This window comes from Squalius cephalus, assembly GCF_949319135.1.
Source record: "Squalius cephalus genome assembly, chromosome: 22".
Taxonomy (NCBI): domain Eukaryota; kingdom Metazoa; phylum Chordata; class Actinopteri; order Cypriniformes; family Leuciscidae; genus Squalius; species Squalius cephalus.
Window position 1 is genome coordinate 21,360,055 of NC_137143.1, and position 26,190 is coordinate 21,386,244.

The 26,190-nt window shown below is 37.7% G+C and overlaps 1 protein-coding gene across 17 annotated transcripts in view; it reads left to right on the forward strand.

Annotated features, from left to right (window-relative positions):
* Window positions 1-26,190, forward strand: part of nfasca (neurofascin homolog (chicken) a) — an 89,546-nt gene that overhangs the window by 40,894 nt on the left and 22,462 nt on the right. For 6 of the 17 annotated variants that reach the window (XM_079857133.1, XM_079857126.1, XM_079857124.1 and 3 more), the window contains exons 3-26: window positions 7,354-7,527; window positions 10,447-10,464; window positions 11,883-11,988; window positions 13,012-13,202; window positions 14,097-14,219; window positions 15,812-15,982; window positions 16,317-16,364; window positions 18,845-18,956; window positions 19,179-19,363; window positions 19,465-19,596; window positions 19,685-19,828; window positions 19,917-20,028; window positions 20,602-20,768; window positions 20,889-21,036; window positions 21,265-21,398; window positions 22,077-22,118; window positions 22,244-22,345; window positions 23,162-23,359; window positions 23,521-23,591; window positions 23,679-23,901; window positions 24,005-24,120; window positions 24,242-24,452; window positions 24,569-24,688; window positions 25,861-26,034. In XM_079857133.1, coding sequence (XP_079713259.1) covers window positions 7,434-7,527; window positions 10,447-10,464; window positions 11,883-11,988; window positions 13,012-13,202; window positions 14,097-14,219; window positions 15,812-15,982; window positions 16,317-16,364; window positions 18,845-18,956; window positions 19,179-19,363; window positions 19,465-19,596; window positions 19,685-19,828; window positions 19,917-20,028; window positions 20,602-20,768; window positions 20,889-21,036; window positions 21,265-21,398; window positions 22,077-22,118; window positions 22,244-22,345; window positions 23,162-23,359; window positions 23,521-23,591; window positions 23,679-23,901; window positions 24,005-24,120; window positions 24,242-24,452; window positions 24,569-24,688; window positions 25,861-26,034 — 3,142 coding nt within the window. In that variant the 5' untranslated portion in view covers window positions 7,354-7,433. The remainder of the gene's footprint in view (window positions 1-7,353; window positions 7,528-10,446; window positions 10,465-11,882; window positions 11,989-13,011; window positions 13,203-14,096; window positions 14,220-15,811; window positions 15,983-16,316; window positions 16,365-18,844; window positions 18,957-19,178; window positions 19,364-19,464; window positions 19,597-19,684; window positions 19,829-19,916; window positions 20,029-20,601; window positions 20,769-20,888; window positions 21,037-21,264; window positions 21,399-22,076; window positions 22,119-22,243; window positions 22,346-23,161; window positions 23,360-23,520; window positions 23,592-23,678; window positions 23,902-24,004; window positions 24,121-24,241; window positions 24,453-24,568; window positions 24,689-25,860; window positions 26,035-26,190) is intronic. The other 11 variants (XM_079857130.1, XM_079857137.1, XM_079857125.1 and 8 more) reach the window with 6 other exon arrangements.

Here is a 26,190-nt window from a genome sequence, read left to right on the forward strand (position 1 = left end):
TTTTATTTTAATTTATTTATATTTAATCACAGAATGCTGTGATTGACCAGTAAGAATCAACTCTCGAGAGCCGTATTATAATACAAAAGAATATTAATCAACTGTGTTTATTCATTTAAATGCTGCTTAAAGGGATAGTTCACCCAAAAATGAAAATTCTGTCAGTAATTACTCACCCTCATGTTGTTCCAACCCCGTAAGACCTTCGTTCATCTTCGGAACACAAATTAAGATATTTTTGATTAAATCTGAAAGTTGTCTCACTCCTCCATAGGCTTCTAAGGGACTGAAACTTGCTGGCCCAGAAAAGGTATTAAAGACATCGTTAATATAGTCCAAGTGACTCCAGTGGCTCAATCTTAAGTTTATAAAGCGACGAGAATACTTTTTGTGCGTAAAAACAAACAAAAATAACGACTTTATTCCACTTTTCATTTCCTTCTCTCTGGGCCTCGGGTCTTTTCACGTAGTGTTTAAGCGTAGCGCGTCTGTGTTGCACGTCACCACGTATCACACATGACCAGCGTCGGCCAATAGTGAGCCTACGTGGTGACGTGCAACACAGACGCGCATACGCTTAAACACTACGTGAAAAGACCCGAGGACCAGAGAGAAGGAAATGAACAACATGAGGGTGAGTAATTACTGACAGAATTTTCATTTTTGGGTGAACTATCCCTTTAAAGTAGCTTATATTTTTTAATATCAGATGGCCCTGTGATGTCGCTGTGAATGCTCATGAATGAATCACATATAAATACATATTCTAGTGTTAACAGTGTCTGTGGGACACATAAGTATGGAAAATCTCCTCCATGCCCTCAGGGAAAACGAGTGTAAAGTTTTTCATGTCTATTGAAAATGGAGTGTTAAAACGTGCATATGGTGTGTGTAAGTGACAGCTGTAGGGGGCATCTAGTCCAGCATCCTCAGACTCTGTCTCAGTGAGGAACAGTGCTGAAGGGGGCCCGAGGAGGAGTGAGTGGGGCGTCTGGGCGGAGAGGCACGGCTCCACTGAGGGTAATTGGCTGTGATGGGCATGTGAGTATTTATAGAACGGTAGTATGGGTAATGTGTGTGCGTGTGTTTGGATGAGAAGACTGCCTGGGGCTGTACTACCATCAGCACACTAGGGACATAAAGAGAGAGAGACAGAGATATGAAACCCCAGACTGCTAGACCTTCAACCTACAGTGGCACCAAGGACATTTGCCCTCACAGTGCCATTTAGTTTTCAGGTTTTTTTCTTTTTACAGATATGCATCAAGTTGTTTTAATTGCTCATTTACATTGCGTTTAGACGTGAAAGTTATTAGAATTAGATTTTAATACTGACGCTAGCGGCTGCGGTCTTTAGCGTGCCCGTCTCCCACGTTGGAGACCCCGGTTCCAAACCCGCTTTGAGCGGGTTGAGTGGGACCGGTTACACACATGCATTACAAAAGACTTTAGTCCAATCAGATGCGAATCCCCTCCCACTAATACCACCTACAGCCGACCACCAAGTACTTTGGCAAAACAGGTTTATAATAAAGCCTGTTGGCTTTTCAATAAAAATGAGACAAGCCCTTCGATATTTCCCACCCAAAATTCCTGCTTCTTTTTTTATAATTTTAGTTATGGGCTTTAATTATTTATCATTTTAGTTTTCGTGTCTGCACTGATCAGATTTTTAAGGCATTAATCTTAAGACGTTATTCCATGAACACCACCAAATATTAAATTATTTTTTGTGTGTCTTTAGAAACTGTGACATCAAATGTAGGCACTTGAATTTAATGAACATTGCTTAAAAATATTGTGGGTATTAAAAATAAATTAGGTAATTTTTATTCTGCACCCGATATTCGCTTCTGGAAATAGTCACCATTTATTACGCTGCATTTGACTAATTCAGAAAAGTAATTTAATGGAATTTTAATGTCCTTCACATTATGTTAAAATATGTGCATCTTAGGTTTATCGTAATGAGATAGAGGGACTATGATTTCAACCATTTGCATACTGAATGGCATTTTCTTTTAATGTTTGGAATAATTGTGAAATAAGAGGAGAATCAGATACAAATGTTTAGACTTAGGTCAGATGACCAGAAATTGGATATGTTTAGATTTAGAACCGTATATGAAAGTGGCCCAAATCGATACACACACAAAAAAATTTGCTTTATATATTTTTGTACTGCTTACTCCCATTCAAAAACCACCACATATATTAAAAGTCATATTTGGTGAAAGTTTAAATGAGGGCATGTTCATTCTCTTTCCCAGGCTACTAGATGTCTTGGTGAAGTTTTAGTGCAGCTATGAAGTGCATCAAAACTATTTCAAAATGCATCACTTTTCTCAATTTTCCAGCAGGTGCTGTTGCCATCATGCATTAATAAGCTGTGATAACCGTGACCATTAACAAGTGAAGAGTCAGACACTATGCCCACTCACCTGCTCTGATGGAGCTCAAGTGGGTTTCAGGACTATTATGTTGTTAATCACTGTTTCAGTTCCACACTGAAGCCCACCTCACCTCACTCCCCTCATCCCTCAAGCCATTTGGCTAAAAACACTCCTTCTGAAGGTTTCTGTTTTTCTGCAGTAAAAATGATATATATTTTTTTCTGGTTGTTGATGAAAGAATACTAACTTGAAACATGGATGCATCTAGACATCAATGCAAATATGAGCACACATGCTGTTTAATTATAGCATTAATGACTCCCAGAATGCAGTTGATGAGCTGGTGTTAACATAATTAAATGTGAGATCTAATTTAAAAATAATTTAACTAAGGGTAAGAGTTAACAAGGGTCTAGCTGTGATACCAGGTTGCATACCAGTTTCCAAAATGAACGTCTCCACACAATGGCAGGTAAATTTAGGTCCATAAATATTTCTTAGAATTTTTCTCTATGAATATATAATTTTCTTTTTCTTTCATAATTTTTTTTCTTGCATATTCCCTTGCAGACCAAACAGGACATTACCTTTGTATCACCTGTACCTTTGAACCTTGTAGTGTTTGTTTTCATGTAATTTTTTTTTTGCCTTAAAGGGGACATATCATGCTAAATCCACTTTTTTAGCCCTTAAATGCATTTTGTTGTATATTTGGAGTGTTTAGAAGTACAGAAAATTTGAAATTATTCTCTTCAGGTGCTTCGTTGATATCTTTATATTCTGTTTTGGCCTTATTTTTCAACCTGTTCCGATTTTTCTGTTATCTATGACGTTTTGTGAACTATTACGTCACAGTATTTGCAGCGGAACTGCCAAATAAGGACATTGACTTCCAGCCCAACACTTCGAGCAATCCGCCATTTTTATTTCTCGCTGCAATTTTGTAGTCCAAGCTAAAAGATGCAGAAGTTACGAGAGGGTAAGTTAAAATGTTCGGTTGTTGGATGTAGTAACCCACACGCTTCATTACACCGTCTAATGTAGATGAACTGCCGCGCTTGTGACAGGGCGCATGTTTAACTGAAAGAACGAGCAGAGAGAGAGAGTCTTGCCGCTGTCTTGCTCTCTCTCCCTCGCTCATATTAATCAAAATAAATCGACACGGTGGTAAAAGGTAGGAAGACCAAAGTTTCATATGTAAATACAGTAACACACCATTGCGATACATCCATATGAAGACGTTGTTCTGCAGGTTCGTCGTCTTCATTTTCATCTCGCTCCGGCTCCGACTCTGGCTCGAACATGTAAGGCTGGCTGGACAAGTCTTCCGTTGTTGACATTTTGTTAATAACGTGTCAATAAAAAGTTTCTGTGCCGCTAGATAATCCTATCTCTGCTATCAAACTACAAAAATGGCCGAACGGGGTGTAGTTGAACCGAGTGTCACCTCTACATCCTGGAGAGGGGGCGGGGTATGAAGTGTCTCAATTGTATTTAAAGAGACCGCACCAAAACGAGTTGCTCTCAGACGCACATCAGAAAAGGGGTAGAAAAGGGGCCCGTGGAGCTATAATAATGAGGAATTCAGACCCAAGCATTGCAGTTCCGCTTTATATAGACTACAAATGTATGATTTATATGTAAAAAGGAACGATTTAAAAGCATGATATGTCTCCTTTAATGTGTCATAGAAGCCTGTTTATGCCTCACTGTACAATATAAACCAGATAATTGTCAGTATTTTTTTTTGCATTATTTTAATAATTTAATAATATTTTAAATTGTTATTTTTTCTGGAATTTAGTTCTTCAACTTCAACTTATTTTATTTCAGTTAGTTCCCAAAGCAACATTTCAAAAAAAAAAAAAAAAAAAAAAAAAATATATATCTAATGGGTTTTTTTTTTTTTTTTTTTTTTTTTTTTTCAATGAACAAAAATTAGTTTTGATAGTTTTAGTTAATGATAACAACACTGGTTATTGTAAGATAAAGTGAAAATCAAGAAATAGTCACATTATGAGATGCAATTACAAGAAATAATTACTGTCACAACTATCTTATTTTTTAAACAAAAGGTGAAAATGGGCTTCCATAGTCATGAAAAGTTTGGTGCAGTTATTAAGTCATTGTGTCATTAAGCTTTGTTTTAGTAGACCATTTGTATCTTTTTGATGTGATTTGCTTGAGTCGGCGATTCAATGGTTATTTTCAAGTTCTTTTTATTTTAATTTAGTGCTGGTTATTGAATTATAGATCTTATGAATTAAATGAAGGAGATTACTCAGTGAGTGACTAACCCATGTCTTGTCTTGCCTTTGGCAGGATGCAAACCCTGTTCCACTCCGTCTAGGATGTGTGCCACGAGTCATTGCTGGGGTCACAGAGGGGGCTTTAACACATGCTATTAGGCCACATGCTTCTCTGTAATCTCAATATACTACAGCTCACCGAGCACAAAACACTTAATCAGATGTGCCTATATCTCTTGTTCGCTCCATTAGAATAAACTGAAAAGCCTCTGTAGGATGTGGGGGTGAGACTGGCGATGCTGTTGGTTTCCTTGAGTCTTTTAACTATTTGGGTTAGATTATTCCTGTTCTGACATTCATATTGGGGGTTTCTCAGACAGCAGAGCCTGCCAAATAACTCTTGCCAGAGCTTCGTCCTGGAGGCATGTATGCTATATAAATGTGTGTATGTGCGTGTATGCATATGTATCAGATCTATTATGGAAAGTCTCTTTTACCTTAACAGCAGAGTGGTGAAAGATCGAGCATTTTTCTGTAATTGTGCTTATGGGATTTCAGGCAGCCAAAAAAGTTTTGGCTCTTTGAAAGAGTTTGATCGAGAAATAAAAGGATGCTGGGGTCCCTGGGCTGACAGTGACCTCTGTGGCAGATTTTTTCTGGCTTAAGCCCATCTTCTCTCCAGGCCTCAGACTGTCTCTCTTTCTAACCACCTGGACTCTGTTATGACGGGTATGATGGTCAAGATGAAGGACATTTTTTAGACTAGTTCACTGCATCTTTCTAGTTTTTTGTGTATTCTCAATCTTTGTCTCATCACATACATTAAGTCTGGATTAACTAGTTAGAAGTAGCAATGCTACTAACATCTGTATTTTTGATTAGTGTTCTTATAACTCAATGGTTTTCAATACAAGGAAGCTTTCCTGTAACAAGCTGCTTTATCCATAGCAGTGTAGCTAGTTTTTATAGCAATGCAAGCATGTTTTTTATTGTTATAACTTTATAAAATAATATCATATTTAGTTCAATGCTTAGTTTTACCTCAGTTATATATTTTTGTGTGTTTTTAGCTTTATTGGTGGTATTTAGTTTAAATGTATCTGTTCAAATGTTGTTAAATGCATTGATTTGTTGAATCCAGGAGGTTTTCAATGATTTAAACTAATAACCAAAAAAAAAAAAATTATATTTATAGTTGTATACATCAACAGTTATATTATTTAAAGAGCAAGCAAGGAATAAAGAAAAATAAGAACACTAAATGAACACATTGTTAATCGTATGCCTAATATGTCAAAAAGCAGCTCCGTTAATGTTTCTTGCTGGTCACATTGAGTTATGAATTACATTAAATTATAGCCTATGCTGCATTTTCAATTCAAAACGGTGAAATTGACACATAAAAAAGTCGAACTGTCAGTTGTTCACCCTTTTTTTTTATGTAAAACGTTTCCTTAAAATGTTTAGCTACATATTAGCTCAACTGTAACAGTAAAGCCCGCTTTCTTTGCTTTGATTTGCTTTCATAATCTAAATTTACGAGTAGCTTGTAGTTTAAAAAAGCTACAATTTTTAAAGTAGCTTCCCCAACAATGATTCGTACTACACTAAGTTTCAGCCCTTCTTGACTGAGTGACATGAAGTAGAGGCATGTGTTATCTTCCCTTGGGGCAGATGAAGTACTTTGAACTCATCCAGCAAATGGTTTGTGTGCAGATATTTGATAATGATCGCATTAGTGTGTTGAAAGAATTTCACACTTGATCCAATTCTCATTTTTCCATCTGTTTAGTAGTTCATTTCACACTTTGAACTGACCGATAATACAGTTTGTAATATCTGATTAATCAAACAACAAACCACAAGAGCAGAATGCTGGAATATCATTGTTCCAGATTCAATGTGTTCAGTTGAGCGAAGAGAGAAAGGAGACAGCGAGGTATATGGCATGCTTCAACCACCAATCTTGTTCCTGAAATTGCATTTTTTTTTTTTTCACACTGTATAATAAAGGGTCTTGCTACCCAGACCACCCTAGGCGTGTGAATTATAGGGCCATGGCTGCTCATTTGCATAATTACGCCAAGATCAACTATTAGTAGATGACATCTGCAGGGAAGGGTTTGTCACTGACCTCCAGACTGTGTGTGTGCTGTTATTCAAAGAGCGTAGAGGAAAGTCTGGAGAGAATGTCAGGTTTATGAAAGCAGGATTTGACAGATGTACTAGTGCAGAGAAACAGAGCTGCCAGAGCATACAGCTAAAGCCAGATGAGTTAACATCTGCCATCAGACCTCAATGGTTTGTATATTAGCCCTGTCCTCCATCTTGGGGTTCGGTCACCCAGTCAAGTGAACCGATTGACCAGCAAGAGTCTTTTTCTTTCTGCTTTGGAGGTTTGTATGGTGATGTGTAGGTGTGATGCGCTGATGCCGCATTCATCTGTAAGAGGGCCAATGGCTCCAGGGAATGCTTGTGTCAACTGCAAATGTAGGCCAGCTGAAAACCTCCACGTATGCACAGCCCACGCCTGCAGTACACACTCACAACTGTGTATTTTAGCGTTTAAGGGTGTCCCTGCAAAATCTGAATAAATAGGCTTCTATGAGAAGTCTGTTTCTGTTTGGCCAGTGGCACCCTCCTAAATGTCACAGTAATGTCAAAAGGATTATTCAGTGAAGTTCCTTAACAAGCAGTTTTTCTTTTCACAGATAACACAACACAGCTAAAAGTGTGCAACTAAATCAGTAGAGAGCTGGGACGGGACGGGTCAGCCAATTGGAGGAGAGAGATGTGGACGCAGGGGCGGTGGGCGGCACTGGCGGTGTTGTCAATAATCTTGCTGCTGTCAAAGGAAGCGGCTCCAATTGAAGTCCCACTGGACCGTAAGTCATCAACATATATATATTATATGACATATTTTGTTGATCCTGGAACAACATTCCTGTTTGAAAATCCCTACCCCTTAATCTAACCCCACCCATAACTTATCCCTAAAGTCAGAGGTAAATGATAATGCTGAATAACACTGATGTAGAAGCACCTATCCCTGGTTGTAAGCCAAATATGATTGGTTGATTGGAATGTTGTTCCAGGATCAACAAAGTTGTTCATGATCACGTTCATCATATAAGGACAGAGAATCACATGCAGTCCCATCCCCCATCATATACGAACACGCACTCATATTTAGACCTCCACAGTGTGCCACTTTAACTCGCAACATAAATTATATACTCTGCACTAAGTGTGTATTTGATTTCTAACCTCTCTTTGAGGCTTAATGGGGTTATTGTTCTGCCATTATGCATTAAATAAATAATTAAATAATAGACGTGACATCCATTTACCAACTTTGCCATTTATTTTTATGCAAGAAACAAGCTTTCATAAACCGGCTAATCCAATATCATTGGGATGTTTTCTCAGATAAAAATAGCACTACACTAAATTATAATGGTGGTTCTTAACTGGTTTTGCTTTAGGATCCAGATTTTACAGTGGACAATGCTGTGCCACAATAATTGATTGCACAAAATATTATCTCAGTGGTGTCATGCTCTCTTAGCAGTTTTTTAGCACATTTATAGCGTCCTGCGAGACACTGGTCATACCATTTATGAAACATAATAAATGAGTAAAATCCATTATATCCGCACTGCATCTGCAACAAAGAAACCAATAAATCCACTCCGCCTTCTGTTGTCTGTTCTACCCCTCAATTTTTTTCAGTTTCTTTCTAATAATAGCAGTCTAGGTTTGTCTTTATCTCTTATGAAAAATGATTTGAAAGCTCATACAGAGCGAGACAACCCCAGCGGCGCTCAGTGCTCACCAGCTTCAACAATAGAGGGAGCTTCAGTCTGACCAGGGGCTGTCAGCACCTCCCCAGCTCCCCTTCTCCGCCTGTATTCCCAAAGCGCCATCATTCGCTTTGCTTTCTCTTTTTCTCATTTGGCCTTTTTTCTCATTCCGTCTTTGGCAACTACTCTCCCCCCTCTATCTCTAGCTTTCACTACAGGCTCTGGTCCCGTCTGTGTGAATCTCTATTGATCTGTGTAGATGGAGAAGATTGGAGCACTGATCCTGTCTCTGAGCACTTCATAATACCCCTCTGACCTCTCGACCTCTCTGAATGTATGCAGCAGCAGGGCTGCTGGGAAATGACAGGCATCTGATCTCGCTATTAGTGACTGTTGTGTCTTCATTTGTACGCTTATACTCCATATTACACGCACCGTAAGCAGGACTTGTAATTTTCAGACCAAGACCTAGTTTGGATAGAGAAACAAACATATATCTATATACAATACATATAAGATGAAATTGAGTTTATAATACCATATTAATGATTTGTATACTTTATGATGCTTAAAATACAAATACATTACTGGTCAAAAGTTTGGAGACTGTAGGAATAAACATTAAATAATTCAACTAAGTCTGCATTTATTTGATCAAAAATAGAGTAATACTAAAACAGTAATATTGTGAAATATGATTCCAGTTTAAAATGACTGTTTTCTATTTTAATATATTTGAAAATGTAATTTATTGATGGCAATTACTCCAGTCTTCAGTGTCACATGATCCTTCAGAAATAATTCTAATATGATGATTTGATGCTTAAGAAACATTTCTTATTATTATCAATGTTGAAAAGAACACCATGTAACAATGTAACAGTCTTTACTGTCAGTTTTAATGAATGTACAGTAATCCCTGCCCCCAACCCCCCAACTTTTGAACAGCTCTACTGTATGTCTTAGTTTACCCAAAAGCCAGTCATACTGTGTGAGTAACTGTTTCATTTTTAAGGTGGACTTTTTTAAGACTTGTAGTTGTTTTGATTTTAGTTCAAACAATTATAGTCAGAACCCCTTCAGAAGACCCCTGATCTAAAAGATGAATTGATCTTGAGATGTGACTTTAAGCATCTCTCCATTATTGTTCCTTCATTCCTAACACTTCCCCCGAAATGTGATTTCTATTGACAAGGGTTGTCATCGTGTCCCAGCTGACCTTACACATGCGCTCTCACACACTAACACATATGCCCATGACGTCCCATCCCCCGTGACCTTGCTTATGAGCTATGATTGATGTCAGATGATGAATGGCACAGAGCCAGAGATGCACCTGTCGCTATCCCATGAAAAGCATCACAGACACATGGATGCTTTTTGATACTATAACCTGAGGATGAAGGTCATATTCCTTTAATTAGCAAAGCACAATCGCAAAAGCAATTCTTGACTCTTCTGATAACATACATCATAGTGATTGTGGTTATTATCGAATGTGAGCGAACCCCCCGTAGGGGCTGTCGCTTTAACTGACTGACAAAGAAAGACAGTCGAAGATTAAATATGCTGCCATATGGGGAAGACAAATGCACTGATTATGATTTGCTAATGTGACAGTGATGTATGTTTGGTATGATGTTCTGTTTTTTCAGAATAGTCTTATTAATATGCCCTCTCTATTTGTGTTTGCAATTTTCTCTCCGCTTCATTCATCTGGCGGCCCATTAACAGGTAGGTTCATTTGTTTGGTTACTTTTTTTTAGTATTACAATGTTAAAGTAGACATAGTGTTGTGTGTGTATAGTAACTAGTAATTCAGTTTGCAGTTTAGCAGAAATTAACTAAAATAAATGTTTGTCTTAGAACTGTATTAAATGTTTTAATTATTGTCTTCTCTACAGTCATTATTTAACATCTCCCATGTTTCCTCACTCTCTCTTTTAACTATTCCCACAAATAATGTTTTTCTCTCCGTCCGCCCCTTCTTGGAACTAACAGCAAAGATCCAGCAAGAGCGTAAGTGCTTCATTAACACGGATTAACTTGTTCATTTAATCAGCGACTGGTTTTAATACAGCTTACAACAAAACTTATCTCATCAGAAATCTAAAGAACAGAATTATTGCAGTTGGACATTGTCCAATCTCTTTTTACAATTAGAGCAAATACAGTCCCCAAAAACCATTGAAAAGACCCTCAAACACAGTCTCAAGAGAGCTTGCATAAGTTCACTGTGCTACTCCCGATAAATTACAAAGTCTATCATTTATTAAAGCTGATTAATATTCTAATGTAAGCCCAAGAGCATGTCTGTTTGGCAGGCCATGTCTTTGAGAGGAAGGATTACTTCAGGGGTTTGTTAGCCGTGCCAGAATACCCACAGTTCTCAGCCAGCTAGAAGTAGAGCAAAGCAGTCAAGAATCTGGTGGCTAATCATGTATCACATTCAATGAGTATAATACAGTGAACTCAGAGACTAATAGGTACAATTTGGTGTAATGCAATTGAGTGCAACAGTGCCCGCCCACTTTTTCACCGGCCTTTGTTTCACTCCAATCTATTGATTTAAATATGTTAATTATGTATATAAAAACAATATATTTAACGTTTATTGCAATATATACAGATATTTAAGTAGTTTGAGAGAGCGTAGGGAAACTGACACCACGACTGCATCCGAAATCACATACTTCCTTTCTATATATTTACTGTAAAAAGGTATTCACAGTACTCATAAAAGTAAACCCGGATGTCCTTTTACTTCAAGCCAGATTATGAAGTGTGCATACAATGGACACTTTATTCCATGAGGCCAATTTTGATGTTAACAACCTTGTAGCTAACAGTATGTCTTTAAAGGTTCATAGGTTATCGTTTAATAATCAATTCCGCTAAGGAGAAAGCGAATGAGTTTTACTTCCGGAACCTGACTGTTGCACTCTATAGTCCATTGACAAAATTTGTATTACATAATGGCCATGTAGCATAGTAGCTACTAGCTAAAGTGATATTGTGTCCTCTGAATCTTACATTTTGCAATCTCTCACAACTTTTTGTGAGGCCCATACTGATTCTACACCATTTTTAACACATTTTGTGTTTTTTGGGGGGTAAATTGTGGTAAACGAAGCTGGTACAATAATCTTATCAAATTAGCCAGTATATTTTGTAAACAAACACACAAGCGGCAGGGAATTTGAATGTTATGAAAGATGAATAAGCAGTGTTTTTCTATCAAAACTTTATCTTTCTTTACTAGTTGTATCTATATTTTGTTACTAAGAGTGAATAGAACAACCTTTTGTTTAGTTTGTACTGTAGACAGCAGTGAGAAATGCAACGCTTGCATATGCATACATGACATTGAGTAACGTGAGTGTTCTTCCACAGTGCTGTTGAGATAAGACTCTCTCTCTTTGTCCCTCCCTCCACAGTGAAACAGCCCCCCACCATTGTGAAGCAGTCACTAAAGGACTACATTGTGGACCCCAGAGATAACATCATCATTGAATGCGAGGCCAAGGGGAACCCCGTGCCAACGTGAGAATGGATGAAACCTTTTTTTCTTTGTGCCGTCTCTTCCTCTCTATCTTTTTGTCTCCATCTCTCGCCACTTCTACATTTCCAGTTTGTCAGCAACCTCTTACTGTATACGTCCATTTCCACCTTACATCATCCTGTCCTTCTCTCTCTCATTCTTTCACTTCTGTCGCCGTCTAATTAAACCCGACGGCCATTAGTCTCGGCATGACAAAGACCAGCACATTTTTGTGAGAGTGACACCCAATGTCCCAACCTGACAGTGGCGCTGCCAGTTTTGTCCACCCTCCCTCCCACTTGTACCCTTCTCATGCCATCAGAAATGCAGGGGCGCTCACTCTGGCTCTTGTTACTTGTGCTTGTTTGTGAAAAGCAGGCCTGACCAGCTCAACACAGTGTGGCCATTCAGACGGCCTTTTTGTTTGGTGGTATGTTGGGCTTTATAAAACCTTCCACTCAGCCTGGCCTGCAAAACAATTGTGGTCTAATAATACGCTCAGTTTAGTGTTCACGCTCACAGAATATTCAGTAGGTTAGTAAATGGCACCCAGTCAACTCCAGGCACGCAATCCTACCCTTTTTCAAAATCGCAATGAAACGGAAGATCTTTTTTTTTTCCATATTGTGACATACATCCAAGTGAAACGGATTATCGAAAAAGAATGTTGGGCGAAGACTTGGTTCTATCCATCGGTTGTTGATTGGATGGATGCAGATCTGAATGCAAACTAGCAATTGTAAGAAAGAGCAAGTTTATGAGGACGAAATGAGAAGTCTGTCTTTTCACTGGAAGATCGAGTTATTTAAAATTATTTAAAATTTCAAAAAAAATAAAAATAAACATATGCACCAATGAATTGCTCAAATTAAGGGAAATTTCCATTTCATGTCAACTTTGGTTTGGTATTCATGTTGTTGGTTTGATGTGTGTGTAAATCTCCTTATTAAAAAGCTCCAACAATGGACCTATTACATAAACAGCGTCAAGTTGGCACAAATCCTGTTTGTGACCGGTCTGTGCAGGTTTCTGTGGCGGCGGAATGGGAAGTTCTTTAACGTGGGGAAGGACCCGCGGGTGACCATGCGGAGTCGTTCCGGAACTCTGGAGTTCAGGAGCAGTGGGAAACCGGAAGATTATGAAGGAGAGTACCAGTGCTTTGCCTCCAACGACTTTGGCACAGCAATTTCCAACAAAATCCTGCTTCGAGTGTCAAGTGAGGGCTGGTTTACTGTAATGTCAAAGCACAACATGTACTGTACACAACATGCACTTAATGCAAACTGACTGTAAAGGGATTGCGTATTCTGTCATCATTTATCTATCACCATCAAGTTGTTTCAAACCCATATGACTTTTGTTGTGGTACAATATACTTTATGTAAGTATACTTGACATAATACATGAGGTTGTATGTGGGATTGTATATATTGTAGTTCTATAGTTCTACTTTTTTAAAGCATACAAGTGCATTTGTATTTAAAAATACAATAATAAAAGGTGAATGACATTTGTAGAACATTATGTGGAACACAAAAGTAGAAGATTTTGTCATATCATGGAAAATGTCCACATGATGCTATATTTTAAGTTTTCTGAAGTCATACAGCATTGGCTTATACCGATAATCTTCCCCTCAGCCTTAGCTCTCATATTTTATCTCAGTTTCAGTTTCAATTGGTTACAAAACATACAGAAACCAGTGTCATTTGAAAGGGTAAACTTTGTTCCTTATCTACCCCTAAAAGCTTAGAGTATGTTAGATTAGTAATATATAGTAGAATATTTAGAGGTAAATAAAGTACAGTTATCCCTTTAAGAGTACAGTGACAAGCTGTACGATTCTTGCAGATTTTTTCGGACAGTGTACGGACTACTTTTATGATTAATTTATGGTGCTCTATTATAATTTTTGGAGCTCGACATCATCCATCCCCTTGCATTGTAAGGAAAAAGCTCAAATCTCTCCCTTTGTGTTGCAAAAAAGCAAGTCATACAGGTTTGGAACAACATGAGGGTGACAATATTTTAGGGTGAACTATCCCTTTAAAAGTAATATGCACACCACTGTTATATTCCCTGATCTGGTGAACTTGTCTCCATTGCTCAGAGTCTCCGCTGTGGCCTAAAGAGGTTCTGGATCCGGTAACTGTGCGTGAGGGGGTATCACTCGTCCTGCCCTGCAACCCTCCCCCTGGTCTCCCCCCTCCTGAAACCTTCTGGATGGACAGCTGTGAGTTTTGCTCATCGCGTCCTGTGATTGATTGTGTCTGATTTCTTAACCTTACCCCTCCTCTCCTTCACCTTCACGCTCTGTTTTACCTCTTCCTCAAACCTCCCTCTCACTACCTCTTACTTTCTGTCTCTCTCTCAGTCTCTCAGTCTGTGTCCTCTGCACAGCAGTGTCCGTTACTGCATTAGTGCTGAGCTGGTGCATGTATGCGAATCTGCACTACCTGATAAAAAAGCTGAGAGAGCAGAAACAAGCATGGCACTGAAGCATTTCAACAGACCTAGAATCAAGAAACAGACAGACACATACGCTGCACTGCTTTGATCACACATCTTGACTGTTTGTCATCATTAGTACATTGATTAATGAAATGAAATGAAATGAAATGTGTCAATGAGAAGTATTAATCATAAGGGTCTTTTAGATAGAGTAACTTCTAGCTTGAATTTCCATCGTTGAGTATAGTCCTAAATTCGATAAAGAACTTTCGAGAACACTCCATTTTCATTGGCCAAACTGATAACCTTGTCTCAAACCAACACTATTGGTTAAGCCAGTGTTTCTGTGTCATATTAAAGTCTATTTCTGCTATATAAAAAAACAAACATGTTTTGGTAAATCACAATTATGACATTAAAGTAGTTTTTTTTTTTTAAATGTCACTTTTTATGTCACAATTTAAACTTTTACCTCATAATCATGACTTAGTATCTTATAATTTAAACTTTTTATGTTATAATTATGATTTTCCAAAGCATAAAATCTTTTTTTTCTTCCATAAATGATGGGCTCGAACAAACAAATAAATGTTTTGATAGTGCCACCATTTTTTGGTTAAATTAATTTATTCTGTACATATAATGTAGTTATCTTTGCATATTAAAAAGATTTTAAAAAGGATGAACAAATATTAAAATTGTGGCCATCATTAGTAAGTCGATAACCTATAAAAGATGATGACGTATAAGATAAAATTCTATATTTTGTATTAAAAATAAAACACAGAAACCGCAGTGTTTTAAGTACCACATAATGTACAGTATTAAAAATTTATATTTATTCTTCAGATTTGCTAAAGATTACATTAACAGTAATTAAATATGTCATTGTTTTTAAATTATTAGTGTTAATTATTAGATTAACTTTCGCAAAGGTAATCTAAATGAAAAAATAGGGGAAATGAGCATGCATAATTAAATATACAATTACAACTGATAAAATACATTAGAAACATCTCTAATATCATACGGTATCGATATACTGTGCATTACTTCACCTTTAAGATAATATCCATCACTAGAATGTCATGTGATCACTACGCTCTTTGATCCACAAGGCCGGAGACATCATTATTAAATCCAGACTCAATGTTGATTAGTGCAGAACGTCTTGTCTTCATCTCGTACTCCTTTCCCTTGAGTGTCACATTTGCTGAGCCTTGTGATGTTTCAAGGCCAGAAGAAGATAATCATGCGTGTGATTCTCACGCTCATCTTGAGCATTATTTCTTCTGTTGCCTGTCGGCTATTGCACATCAAATGAAGTTGAACAAATGAGTCTGGATTCTCTTTTCTTTTTGTCTCTCTCCACAGCCATTATGCCTATACCACAGGACAAGAGGGTGTCAATGGGTCTGAATGGTGACTTGTTCTTCTCCAATGTTCTGGCTAAAGATGCCAACACTGACTACAGCTGCAACGCTCGCTTCGAGTTCACACACACCATTCAGCAGAAGAACCCCTACACCCTTAAAGTGCAAGCAAGTGAGTAGAGATTTCTGATGATTCAGGATTATGTGTTATCTTTTATTTGATGTTGTTACTCTGAAAAGGTGATGCTGTCTAAGGTGAATATTGTGGTCCATCTAGTGGTGAGGAGGTAGTATTGCAGTATCTTAATGGACATTTACCTTTGATGGTTGTCTTTGCGTTTTATTAGGATTGCCTTTATTTATTGCTCCGGTTCACAGTGTCAGTGATGTTTGAGGGACTATGCATCTTCCATTTGATTCAGTATTGTTCTGTTCTTCCGTTGCAGTTAAGTGTATTTTTCTCTGTATTTGTATGTATGTTGATTAAACTGCAACTTTATTCGCAGAGGAACGTTATAATGACACCTTTCTCAACTCCACTGATCTGTATGGTGGTGAGTTCCACACACTGCTAGTCTGTTTTCTGTGTGCTTCTGTAAAAGAACACTAACGGAGTTAGCAATGCTGTTTCTAACCACATACAGCAGAGGAAATGCTGAGATAGTGTGTCTGTTATGTAATACACAATTTAAAGAAAGATGTTCCACATTATATGTATTGACCGTGGAATTTACCACTCAGTGCTTATGTTACTTACAATTTTTTTAATACATCAGTCTAAGCAGTTTTTGGGGTCAGCTATTCAGTCATATTTTGAAGGATCAGTATTCAAATTTATCTGGTAATTGCTTTCATTATCCTAATCACGTTGCTCATTATGGATATATGGATATGGAAGTAAGGAGATTAGGCAAGAGGTGCTCATTAATATTTCAGCAACATTAATCCAATGATAACCATGTGCAAAACTGCACATATGTATCCAAGGATATAGCCTAAGGGTGGCACTGAATATATGAAGAAAATGGGTAAATCGCAAACCCTTTCAAAAACAAGCCATAGATCCTATTTCACCCCAAAATCAAATGGAATATATTTGCATAATTCCCCCAAAATCTGGATTTTTATTTATTTATTTTTTCACATTTGTTCAGGAAATTGGGGGAATTTTTTTAAGATATTTTTAAAATGTTTTTACAGAATGATTTTCATTGTTTTTTTTTGTTTGTTTTTTTTTACTTTTTTTTTTATTAACTACCATGATGTATACATACTTTAATATTTTATATTCATAACATTTTTTTTTTTTTAAATATTCATAATCTTTCAGTTTCATGAATAAATGTTCAAATTAAACACATATATATATATATATATATATATATATATACACATTTAGTATATTTAAAATGTATAATAAAATAAATTTTATATAATATATAAAATATATTACATAAAATGTTTAAATACTTTTAGTTTATTTATGTTTTGGTTTAACCGATTGATTTTGGGGTTAATTATGACCCAGACTTGTTCTTGATAGGCTTTTTTGAGAGTCACCCATATATGACAATGTTGTCAGGACCAGGGTTCACTGACAGACACAAGCTTTTTAAAGCTATCTTGGTTCTTGTCTCAAATGTATAGTCTCCACCAGGGCATTGTGGGGTCGCACTGACAGAGAACTGTCACCGCTGTCACCACAGACACACGTGACCGTGGCGTGAAACATGTGTTCCTGGCAGCTTCATAGCCTAATCTCCCAGGCGTTGTCCTCCCACTTAATGACACCAACAAAGGCTGTTGTCACTCCCTCTTCAAGAGCACTGTTCGCAATGCTAATAGCTGAGAGCTAATCTTACTGCTAGATATACATTACAATAGAGACTAATACTGCCATGCTCATCAAGTCTTCCTCAGGGAGAAGATTGTCTGTGTCTTCTCATAACCAGGGTTTTATGTCCACAACTAACCATCTGTCTGTCGTCACAGCTCTTGATTCTTTTTTCATGCTTATGTCATTTTTGCATAAAGATTTCAAATGATTTTACAGAAATAATGATGATACAACAACAACAACAGTGTATTATGATGCCTTTTTCATATTTGTTTGAAATAAAATATAACGTTCAAAAGTTTGGGGTCGGTAAGATTTTTTATTTTAAAGAAATTAATACTTTTATTCAGCAAGGATGCAATCAATTGATCAAAAGAGACAGTTAATATATTTATAAAGTTACAAAATATTTGTATTTCTAATAAATGCTGTTCTTTTGAACTTTGTATTTATCAAAGAATCCTAAAAAAATTATCACTGTTTTCACAAAAATTTAAGCAGCACAACTGTTTTTTAACATTGATAAAAATAAGAAATATTTCTTGAGCACGAAATCAGCATATTAGAATGATTTAAGATCATGTGACACTCTGTTTATTAAATTTATTAAAATATTAATACTGCTAAATATTACTGTTTGTACTTTACTTTTGATTAAATAAATGCAGCCTTGATGAGCATAAGAGACTTACCGACCCTACATTTTTTGACTGTAGTGTAAATTTGTTTGAAAAAAATAACCAATTTTGTACCTTTTGATTCTTATGCTAGTAATGTGACATATTGTTTTGCTTGAATTCTTTAAAGTTTAAAAATAAAAATATCACTGATAAAAAATATATATATATATTTCCTGTATGCAAATGTAACATTTAATATGCTTCTTTATGTGAGAAACGGAAGTATTGGAACCATGTTTCCACCTTAAAGTAAAAAAAACAAACTTTCTCTCACAATTATCTTTATATTTTTTACTTTGAGGTGTGGAAACAGGCTCCTGTAGCTACCAACACATTACTGATGATTAATTAAAGCATTAATAAAAGAGTATATTGTTCGTTTGCAAATTGAATCTAACATTAATCCATAACAGCACAACATTATATTATAGTTTATAATAATTGTGTGTAGTTGCTCCTAACTCAAACCAGTGTCTCTTTCTGTGCATGTTAACAGTTTTCTCCTTCTTTTCCACAGTGCGAAATGTACCAGAAATCCAGCCTGCCTTTCTGTCTCCAAAGGGCTTGTCCAGCTCCAAGATCGTGCTCCGAGGGGAACAGCTTCTTCTGGAGTGTATAGCAGCTGGAGTGTGAGTGTATACTTATATACTTTTATAGTATTTCATAATATTTAGAAGTAGCTTTTATTTAGAAGTACATGTCTATTTAGATGTAATTCTAACAATTCAAGTTTTATGTAGACCGCATATTCAGTTACCAAAAGCACAAAATACTTCAGTGTTAGTATGTTCTTAGATTTATCAGTTACAATTAAGTAACGTCCTGTTCTTTTTCATCTTCCCCTTTCCCAGCCCAACTCCTTCCATTAATTGGTTCAAAAGAGGAGGAGACTTGCCAGCAAAAAAAGTCAAGCTTGAGAACTTCAATAAAACTTTACGCATCCTCAATGTGTCCGAAGAAGACTCTGGCGGCTACACCTGCATGGCCAGCAACAAGATCGGCAGCATTCGCCATTCTGTTGAAGTCCAGGTCAAAGGTGGGCCTTAGAGAAACAGCAACTGATGCTTCTTGTTCATGCCATGTACAAGAGGCTCTTTCTTTTACTGACTTCTATGATTTCTTTATTGGCTTGAAAAGCTGCACCCTATTGGCTAGATAAGCCCACCAATCTGGTGCTTGCCCCTGATGAGAATGGACGGTTAGTGTGTCGTGCCAATGGGAACCCTAAACCCACCATCCAATGGCTGGTGAATGGGGAACCTATTGAAAGTGAGTCAACTGTTTTTCCTGTTCTAACATTTGGAATCATTGTCCACAAAGCAGTAATGCATACTTTTTCCTGCTCTTTGTGTAACAGGTTCACTACCAAACCCAAACCAGCAAGTTCTTGGGGATACCATCATGTTCCATTCGGTCCAGATCGGAAGCAGCGCAGTGTACCAGTGTAACGCCTCCAATGAGCACGGTTACCTACTGGCCAATGCTTTTGTCAGCATCCTGGGTAAAAACAATGGAGTTAATCGTTCAAAATGTTCAGAGAGGGCATATAATGCACTGATTGTGAGATGTTAGTGTTGTTTTCTTCCCAGACATGGCTCCGCGAATGCTAGGCCCAAAGAATCAGCTGATCAAAGTCATTGAAAACAACAGAACCTTCCTTGACTGCCCTTTCTTTGGTTCACCGTTCCCTTTACTGCGCTGGTGAGCTTACGTTTGATTGTCTGAACAGATACTGTTCAAAAGTTTGGGTTCGGTAAGATTTTTTAATGATTTTAAAAGAAGTCTCTTGCTTGCCAAGGCTGCATTTATTTGATAAAAAATACATAAAACATTAAAATTGTAAAATATTATCACACACTGTTTTCTATTTTTATATATTTTAAAATGTAATTTATTCCTGGAATATTCAGTATCATTACTCCAGTATTCAGTGTCACATAATCCTTCAGAAATCATTCTATAATCAATATTATATATATTATCAATGTTATCAATGTTAAAAACTGTTGTGCTGCTTAAGTGCTGCTCTGTCTCTATAATCAATATTATATATATTATCAATATTATCAATGTTAAAAACTGTTGTGCTGCTTAAGTGCTGCTCTGTCTCTTCAGAAAATGTGGACTAAACCGCTCGATTCATATGGATTAGTTTTACGATCTACTTTTTGAAGCGTCAAAGTGGTAGTTGCGTAGACTGTCAATGGAGAGACTGCAAACTCTTGAACAGTTGTGAATTAGAATAAAAAATCTAAGATATATATGTGTGTTCAGGTTTAAGAATGGCCTAGGCAGTGGTCTGGATGGTGGTCAGTACAAGCTGTACCCAAACGGTACTTTGGAGATCAATCAAGCCCGGCCAGAAGACCAAGGCACCTACACCTGTGTCGCCAGCAACATCCTGGGCAAGATGGAGAATCAGGTGCGCCTGGAGGTTAAAGGTGAGATCAGAAGCATTAATCATTAAGTCAGACTTGTACATTCGCACACTAACTGTGACGTTTTAATCAAGAAAATGATTGCCCATGTGTGAATTTACTCTGTGTTGTGCTTCATTTCAGAGCCCACAAGGATAGTGCGGGCACCCGAGCACGTCACAGAACCCAGAGGGAGCACGGTTCGCTTTGACTGTCGAGTTAAACGTGATTCTTCCCTTCCTGTCACGGTCACATGGCTGAAAGATGACAAACCTCTAAGCTTCAGTTGGATGTAATGTCACATAACTTTATACTTGTACAATATAATCATAATTAGACTGAACTCTTATATACCAAATTCACTTTCAGCAGAAAGAAGACTCTTATGCTCACAAAGGCTTCATTTATTTATTTAATCAACAATCAGTTATAATTGAATTTTAATATATTTTAAAATGTAATTTGTTCCTGTGATGGCAAAGCTGAATTTTCTGTACGTAACATCTAATTTGTCATCTAGTCCTGGCCGGTTGAGAAAGGATGAAGAGTCCTTGACTATTCAGAATGTCAATCCAGAAGATGGAGGAACCTACACATGCACTGCCAAAACTGAGATAGATGAGGACTCTGCCTCAGCTCGCCTTACAGTTATAGGTACACACACACACCTTACAATAAATGTAGGTCCTCTTTTATGCACTTTTCTCATGTTCCTAATGGTTAGTAACTTACTTCTTAATAGATACTAAGCAGAAATGGGCAAGTGGAACAGTCACAGTTTTTTTTTTACTTTTGTAACTTATAGATCTGTCCCTCTTAAAATAACTCCACAAGATTTCCTGTTATGGAAAATAAAGCATGTTTTCTTAATAGTTTGCTTGAAGATTACCACTGTTATGCCTCCTTCATTAGCTATAGTGTTTGACTGCATCTAAAATCGCATACTTCCCTACTATATAGTATAGTACTCATAAAAGTAAACCCGGATGACCTATCACTTCCGGCGAGATTCTGAAGTGTGCATACGATGGACACTTTACTATCCCATGAGGCCACGGGAGAGGATTTGTGAATGGAGGTGAAGCGACACAGCTGGTGCTTGTAGGTCACGTGATAATGAAAATGTAGTGTGTCCTAATTACATTCATACTACAAACATTGATACTGCATAGAACATACGTTTTTTAGAGGGTGTGAAGTAATTACCTATTTAAAATATTTACCTATTCAAGAGAGTATGCGATTTCGGATGCAGCCATCGTTTCTCATTATATTTATCTACTAATAGTCACACTAACCCTTGACCTCTGACCTTTGACCTTTACCTCATAGAGGATGACATCTCTTCTGCCTCAAATCGTAGTGCCTCTGCAGGTAACATATCAAAGACAGTTATATCCTATTAAAGCCTCTAACAATCACCCTTTTTTTCTTTACTTAGAATAATTAGTAGTTGTGTAAGTTAACATGGTTAATTAGTATATACTGTTCTCTTCCAGGTCGACCTGACCCCCCTCAGGATCTCGAGCTCTCGGACCCTTCAGCACGTAGTGTCAGACTCACCTGGGTGCCTGGGAATGAAAACAACAGTCCTGTTACACGTAAGTGCAGATCAAGTCTCATGTCTTTAAAGGCTTTTAAAGTCAAATAAGTAAACTTAGTCAACACTTCTTTCACTGCTTTTAATAGTGCTCTTGTGTTTACTTACCTCTTGTTTTAAAAACACAAATCAGGTTTATCAGTCAAGTAAATATGACGTATTAAAATAAGCATGTACAATTTGTGCTGTTGTGGTGTTTCCATTGCAAACCACTCTGAATGAATCTTCTGAGTGAATGATTCAAGATTTGCTCATTGTTGCCAACTATTTTCAAGGAAAAGTAACTAAATCCTCCTCGAAAAGTCACAAAATTTCACTAGATGAATGCATGCAATTAGCATATTTGTGATGTCATTGTGTCCATTCTGCCTAATCCTGCTGCGTCTGTGTTCTTTGCCAGTAGATCACACGCAGAACTTTCCACTCCCATCTGTGCTTTTTTTAAATTGCACTCTCACACTAATTTGCCCTGTTTAGTAAATCTGGCCCATAGTTGCTAAGTTGGCAACACTGCTCATAATACCAAAAAAAAAACACAGTAATCACCATGGCACCATCTAGTGGTATATAGATTCAAATGATTCAAATAAATATGTTTCTTTTTTGAGACTGACTCTCAGCTTTAAGTATATGAGTTTTACCTGAATCAAAATATTATTTCATCTTTAATATAATTACTGGTTTTAAAAATGAATAGTCTACCATTCAAATACTCAGACTTGAGTTTCCCACTCTGAATAGGGCTGATATCTCTACCTCTTCCTTTTTAATGACTAACAGCAGGAATTTAAACTATCGAACTGTTTCCTTACTACAGATTTCCTCGTTCAGTTTGAAGAGGACAGGTGGGAGCCGGGCAAGTGGCAGAACCTGTCTATATATGATGGCAACCTAAACTCAGTAAACCTGCAGCTGTCACCCTTTGTCAACTACCAGTTCAGAGTGATTGCAATCAATGCTGTGGGCCAGAGTCAACCCAGCCACCCTTCTGCACGCTATCAGACCAGCGGAGCCCGTAAGTGATCACTTATATCGCTCTGATAGAAATGTGTTCAAAAATGTACATTTTTGCTTTTTTTTATGCACCCATCGAAGTTTTAGCTGGTTCGTATTATGTCAAGAATTTGGCAAAATTATAAGTTGAGACATTTACTGACATATAATGATTTGTTTTAGCTCCTGATGTTATCCCTGGTGGTCTTAAAGGCTGGGGAAACAAGAAGAACAACATGGAGATCACATGGGAGGTAAATGGACTGGGTTTATTGTAATACCTTGAAAAAGCAGACAGATGTGTGACTGTTAGTGAGCTAATGTATCTGTACATGTCACAGGCCCTTCAGAACACAGAAAGGAATGGGCCAAACCTGCGATATGTGGTCTCCTGGAGAAGGAAAGACACAGAGCAAGAGTGGAATAACATAACTACAACCAAAGCAAAGCACATTGTCCATAATACAGACACCTATGTCCCATACGAGATCAAAATACAGGCCATTAATGACTTTGGACACAGCCCAGAGTCAAACGTAGTCATCGGTTACTCTGGGGAAGACAGTAAGTACTAACATTTCATATTTAATGACACTTTTATAGTCATTCACAGATAGTGGTGCATCTTTGTTGGTCTATTTTGTACTAATACTATTTTTCCCACCAGAACCGTCCGCTGCACCAACAGAACTCAGGGTGTCGAAGATCAACAGCACCAAAGTTAATGTTCACTGGGTGCCTGTGGACCCCAGCACTGTGAACGGAGAGTTTAAAGAGTACAAGGTGTCTGCCCACACATCTACATGACACAAAAACATACAGGATCTCCTACATTAACCATGCATTTTGCACTTACTGAATGTGCTAACGTTGCTCATTCACATCTCTTTTATTATATTCTCAGTTGTACTACTGGCGGGAGGCCAGCCTCATCAAAGGCTTGAAAGTAAATAAGACAAAGTTGCATAAAGGTTTCTTCACCACTGCCGAACATCCCTCTGGCATCCTGACAGAGCTTTTTCCATACAGCAAATATAAGATATACATGGTGGTGGCTAATAGAGAGCATGAGGGACCACAAAGTAACATTGTGGAGTTTCAAACCAAGGAGGGAGGTAGGATTCACCATGCTCTGCTTTTAGTGGTGTAGCATTATCCATGATGAAGTATCAAATATGTGATGTTTGTAACAAAAAGCAGAAAACTAATGGCTTTCATATTCCTTTCATAGAGCCAGGAGCTCCAAAGTACTTTAGGATTCAGAGGCACACAGACGTGGTTCACCTGAAGTGGGACAAGCCACTGGAGCCGAACGGTATCCTGATTGGATACACACTCCAATACCACACAGGTGAGCTCATCTTGCACCAAAGGAAGCCTCAAAAATGAGTGAATAAACATTCAGAGAGCAAAGAGTTTCATGCCTAGTTTATCTTAAAGGTGCTCTAAGTGATGTTGGGTGACCTCACTTCTTGTTGACGTTTAAAATATTGTCAAACAAAACGGAGGCTAGCTAGACCCTCCCTCCTCCTCATCCGCGCACTACCCCTCCAAACCCCACCCCCAAATCCTTCTTGTCGGTTATTGGCTGGAACTGTTTGTTATGTTTCGTGGTGCGGGTTAGCCCAGTTTGTTTTTCTTGCCGTTTGTGGAGCCTGGGGTGTCTACAGAAACCGCTTTTTTTACAGTGTGTTCAGGGGACAGGCAGCTAGTGGATGGTGAGGAGATGTTTGCTGTATGTGACAAAAAATGTTTTGGCCTAAAAAACGCGTGACATCGCTTAGAGCACCTTTTAAAGGGTTTGTTCACCCAAAAATTTAATTCTGTTATTAATTACTCACCCTCATGTCGTTCCAAACCCATAAGACCTTCGTTCATCTTCAGAACACAAATTAAGATATTTTTGATGAAATTTGAGAGCTTTCTGACCCCCCTATACACAGCAGTGTTATTATCACTTTCAAGGACCAGAAAGGTAGTAAAGACATTGTTAAATAGTCCATGTGACTCCAGTGGTTTAACCTTAATTTTATGAAGCAACGAATAAACTTTTTGTGTGCAAAAACACCCCAAAAATAATGACTTTATTCAACAATTTCTTCTCTTCCGTGTCAGTGGGAACAGCGTCAGAGACTGACACGGGAGAGAAGAGATTGTTGAATAAAGTCGTTTTTTTTTTTTTTTTTTTGCTGCTTCAGAACATTAAGTTTGAATCACTGTAGTCAGATTGACTATTTTAATTATGTCTTTACTACCTTTCTGGGCCCTGAAAGTAATAAGAACATTGCAGTCTATGGGGTGTCAGAAAGCTCTCGTATTTCATCAAAAATATCTTCATTTGTGTTCCAAAGATGAACGAAGGTCTTATTGGTTTGGAACAACATGAGGGTGAGTAATTAATAGTAATTTTGGGTGAACTAACCCTTTAAGGCTGGAATACCCTGCACAACTTTTGCCCAGATGTTTGTTATTATTTTTTCAAAAAGCGCATTTGTTCAATCTGTTCTATTTGTTCTGCTCTAGTGAACGGGACGCAGACGGGAGAGAGGAAGGTCCAGAGTTTTCCACCCAATGTAACGGAGTACATCATGAATCTGCCTCACCGCTTAACACGGTTCAAGTTCTACCTAGCAGCTCGCACACAGGTCGGCGCAGGAGAGGTGTACGCCGTGGAGTCGCCACATTTCGCGAATGAAGGTCAGCAAGGAAGTCGTGTCGCTCTGTCGTGTCACTGAGCTGTTAGTGAATCTGAGAGCAGAATCATTGGGTGTTCTTGTCTGTGCTCCACCCTGTCGTTCTCTTTCCTTCTTATAATACTTTTCTGTCTCATTGTTTCCTGATGCTTTGTGGTGT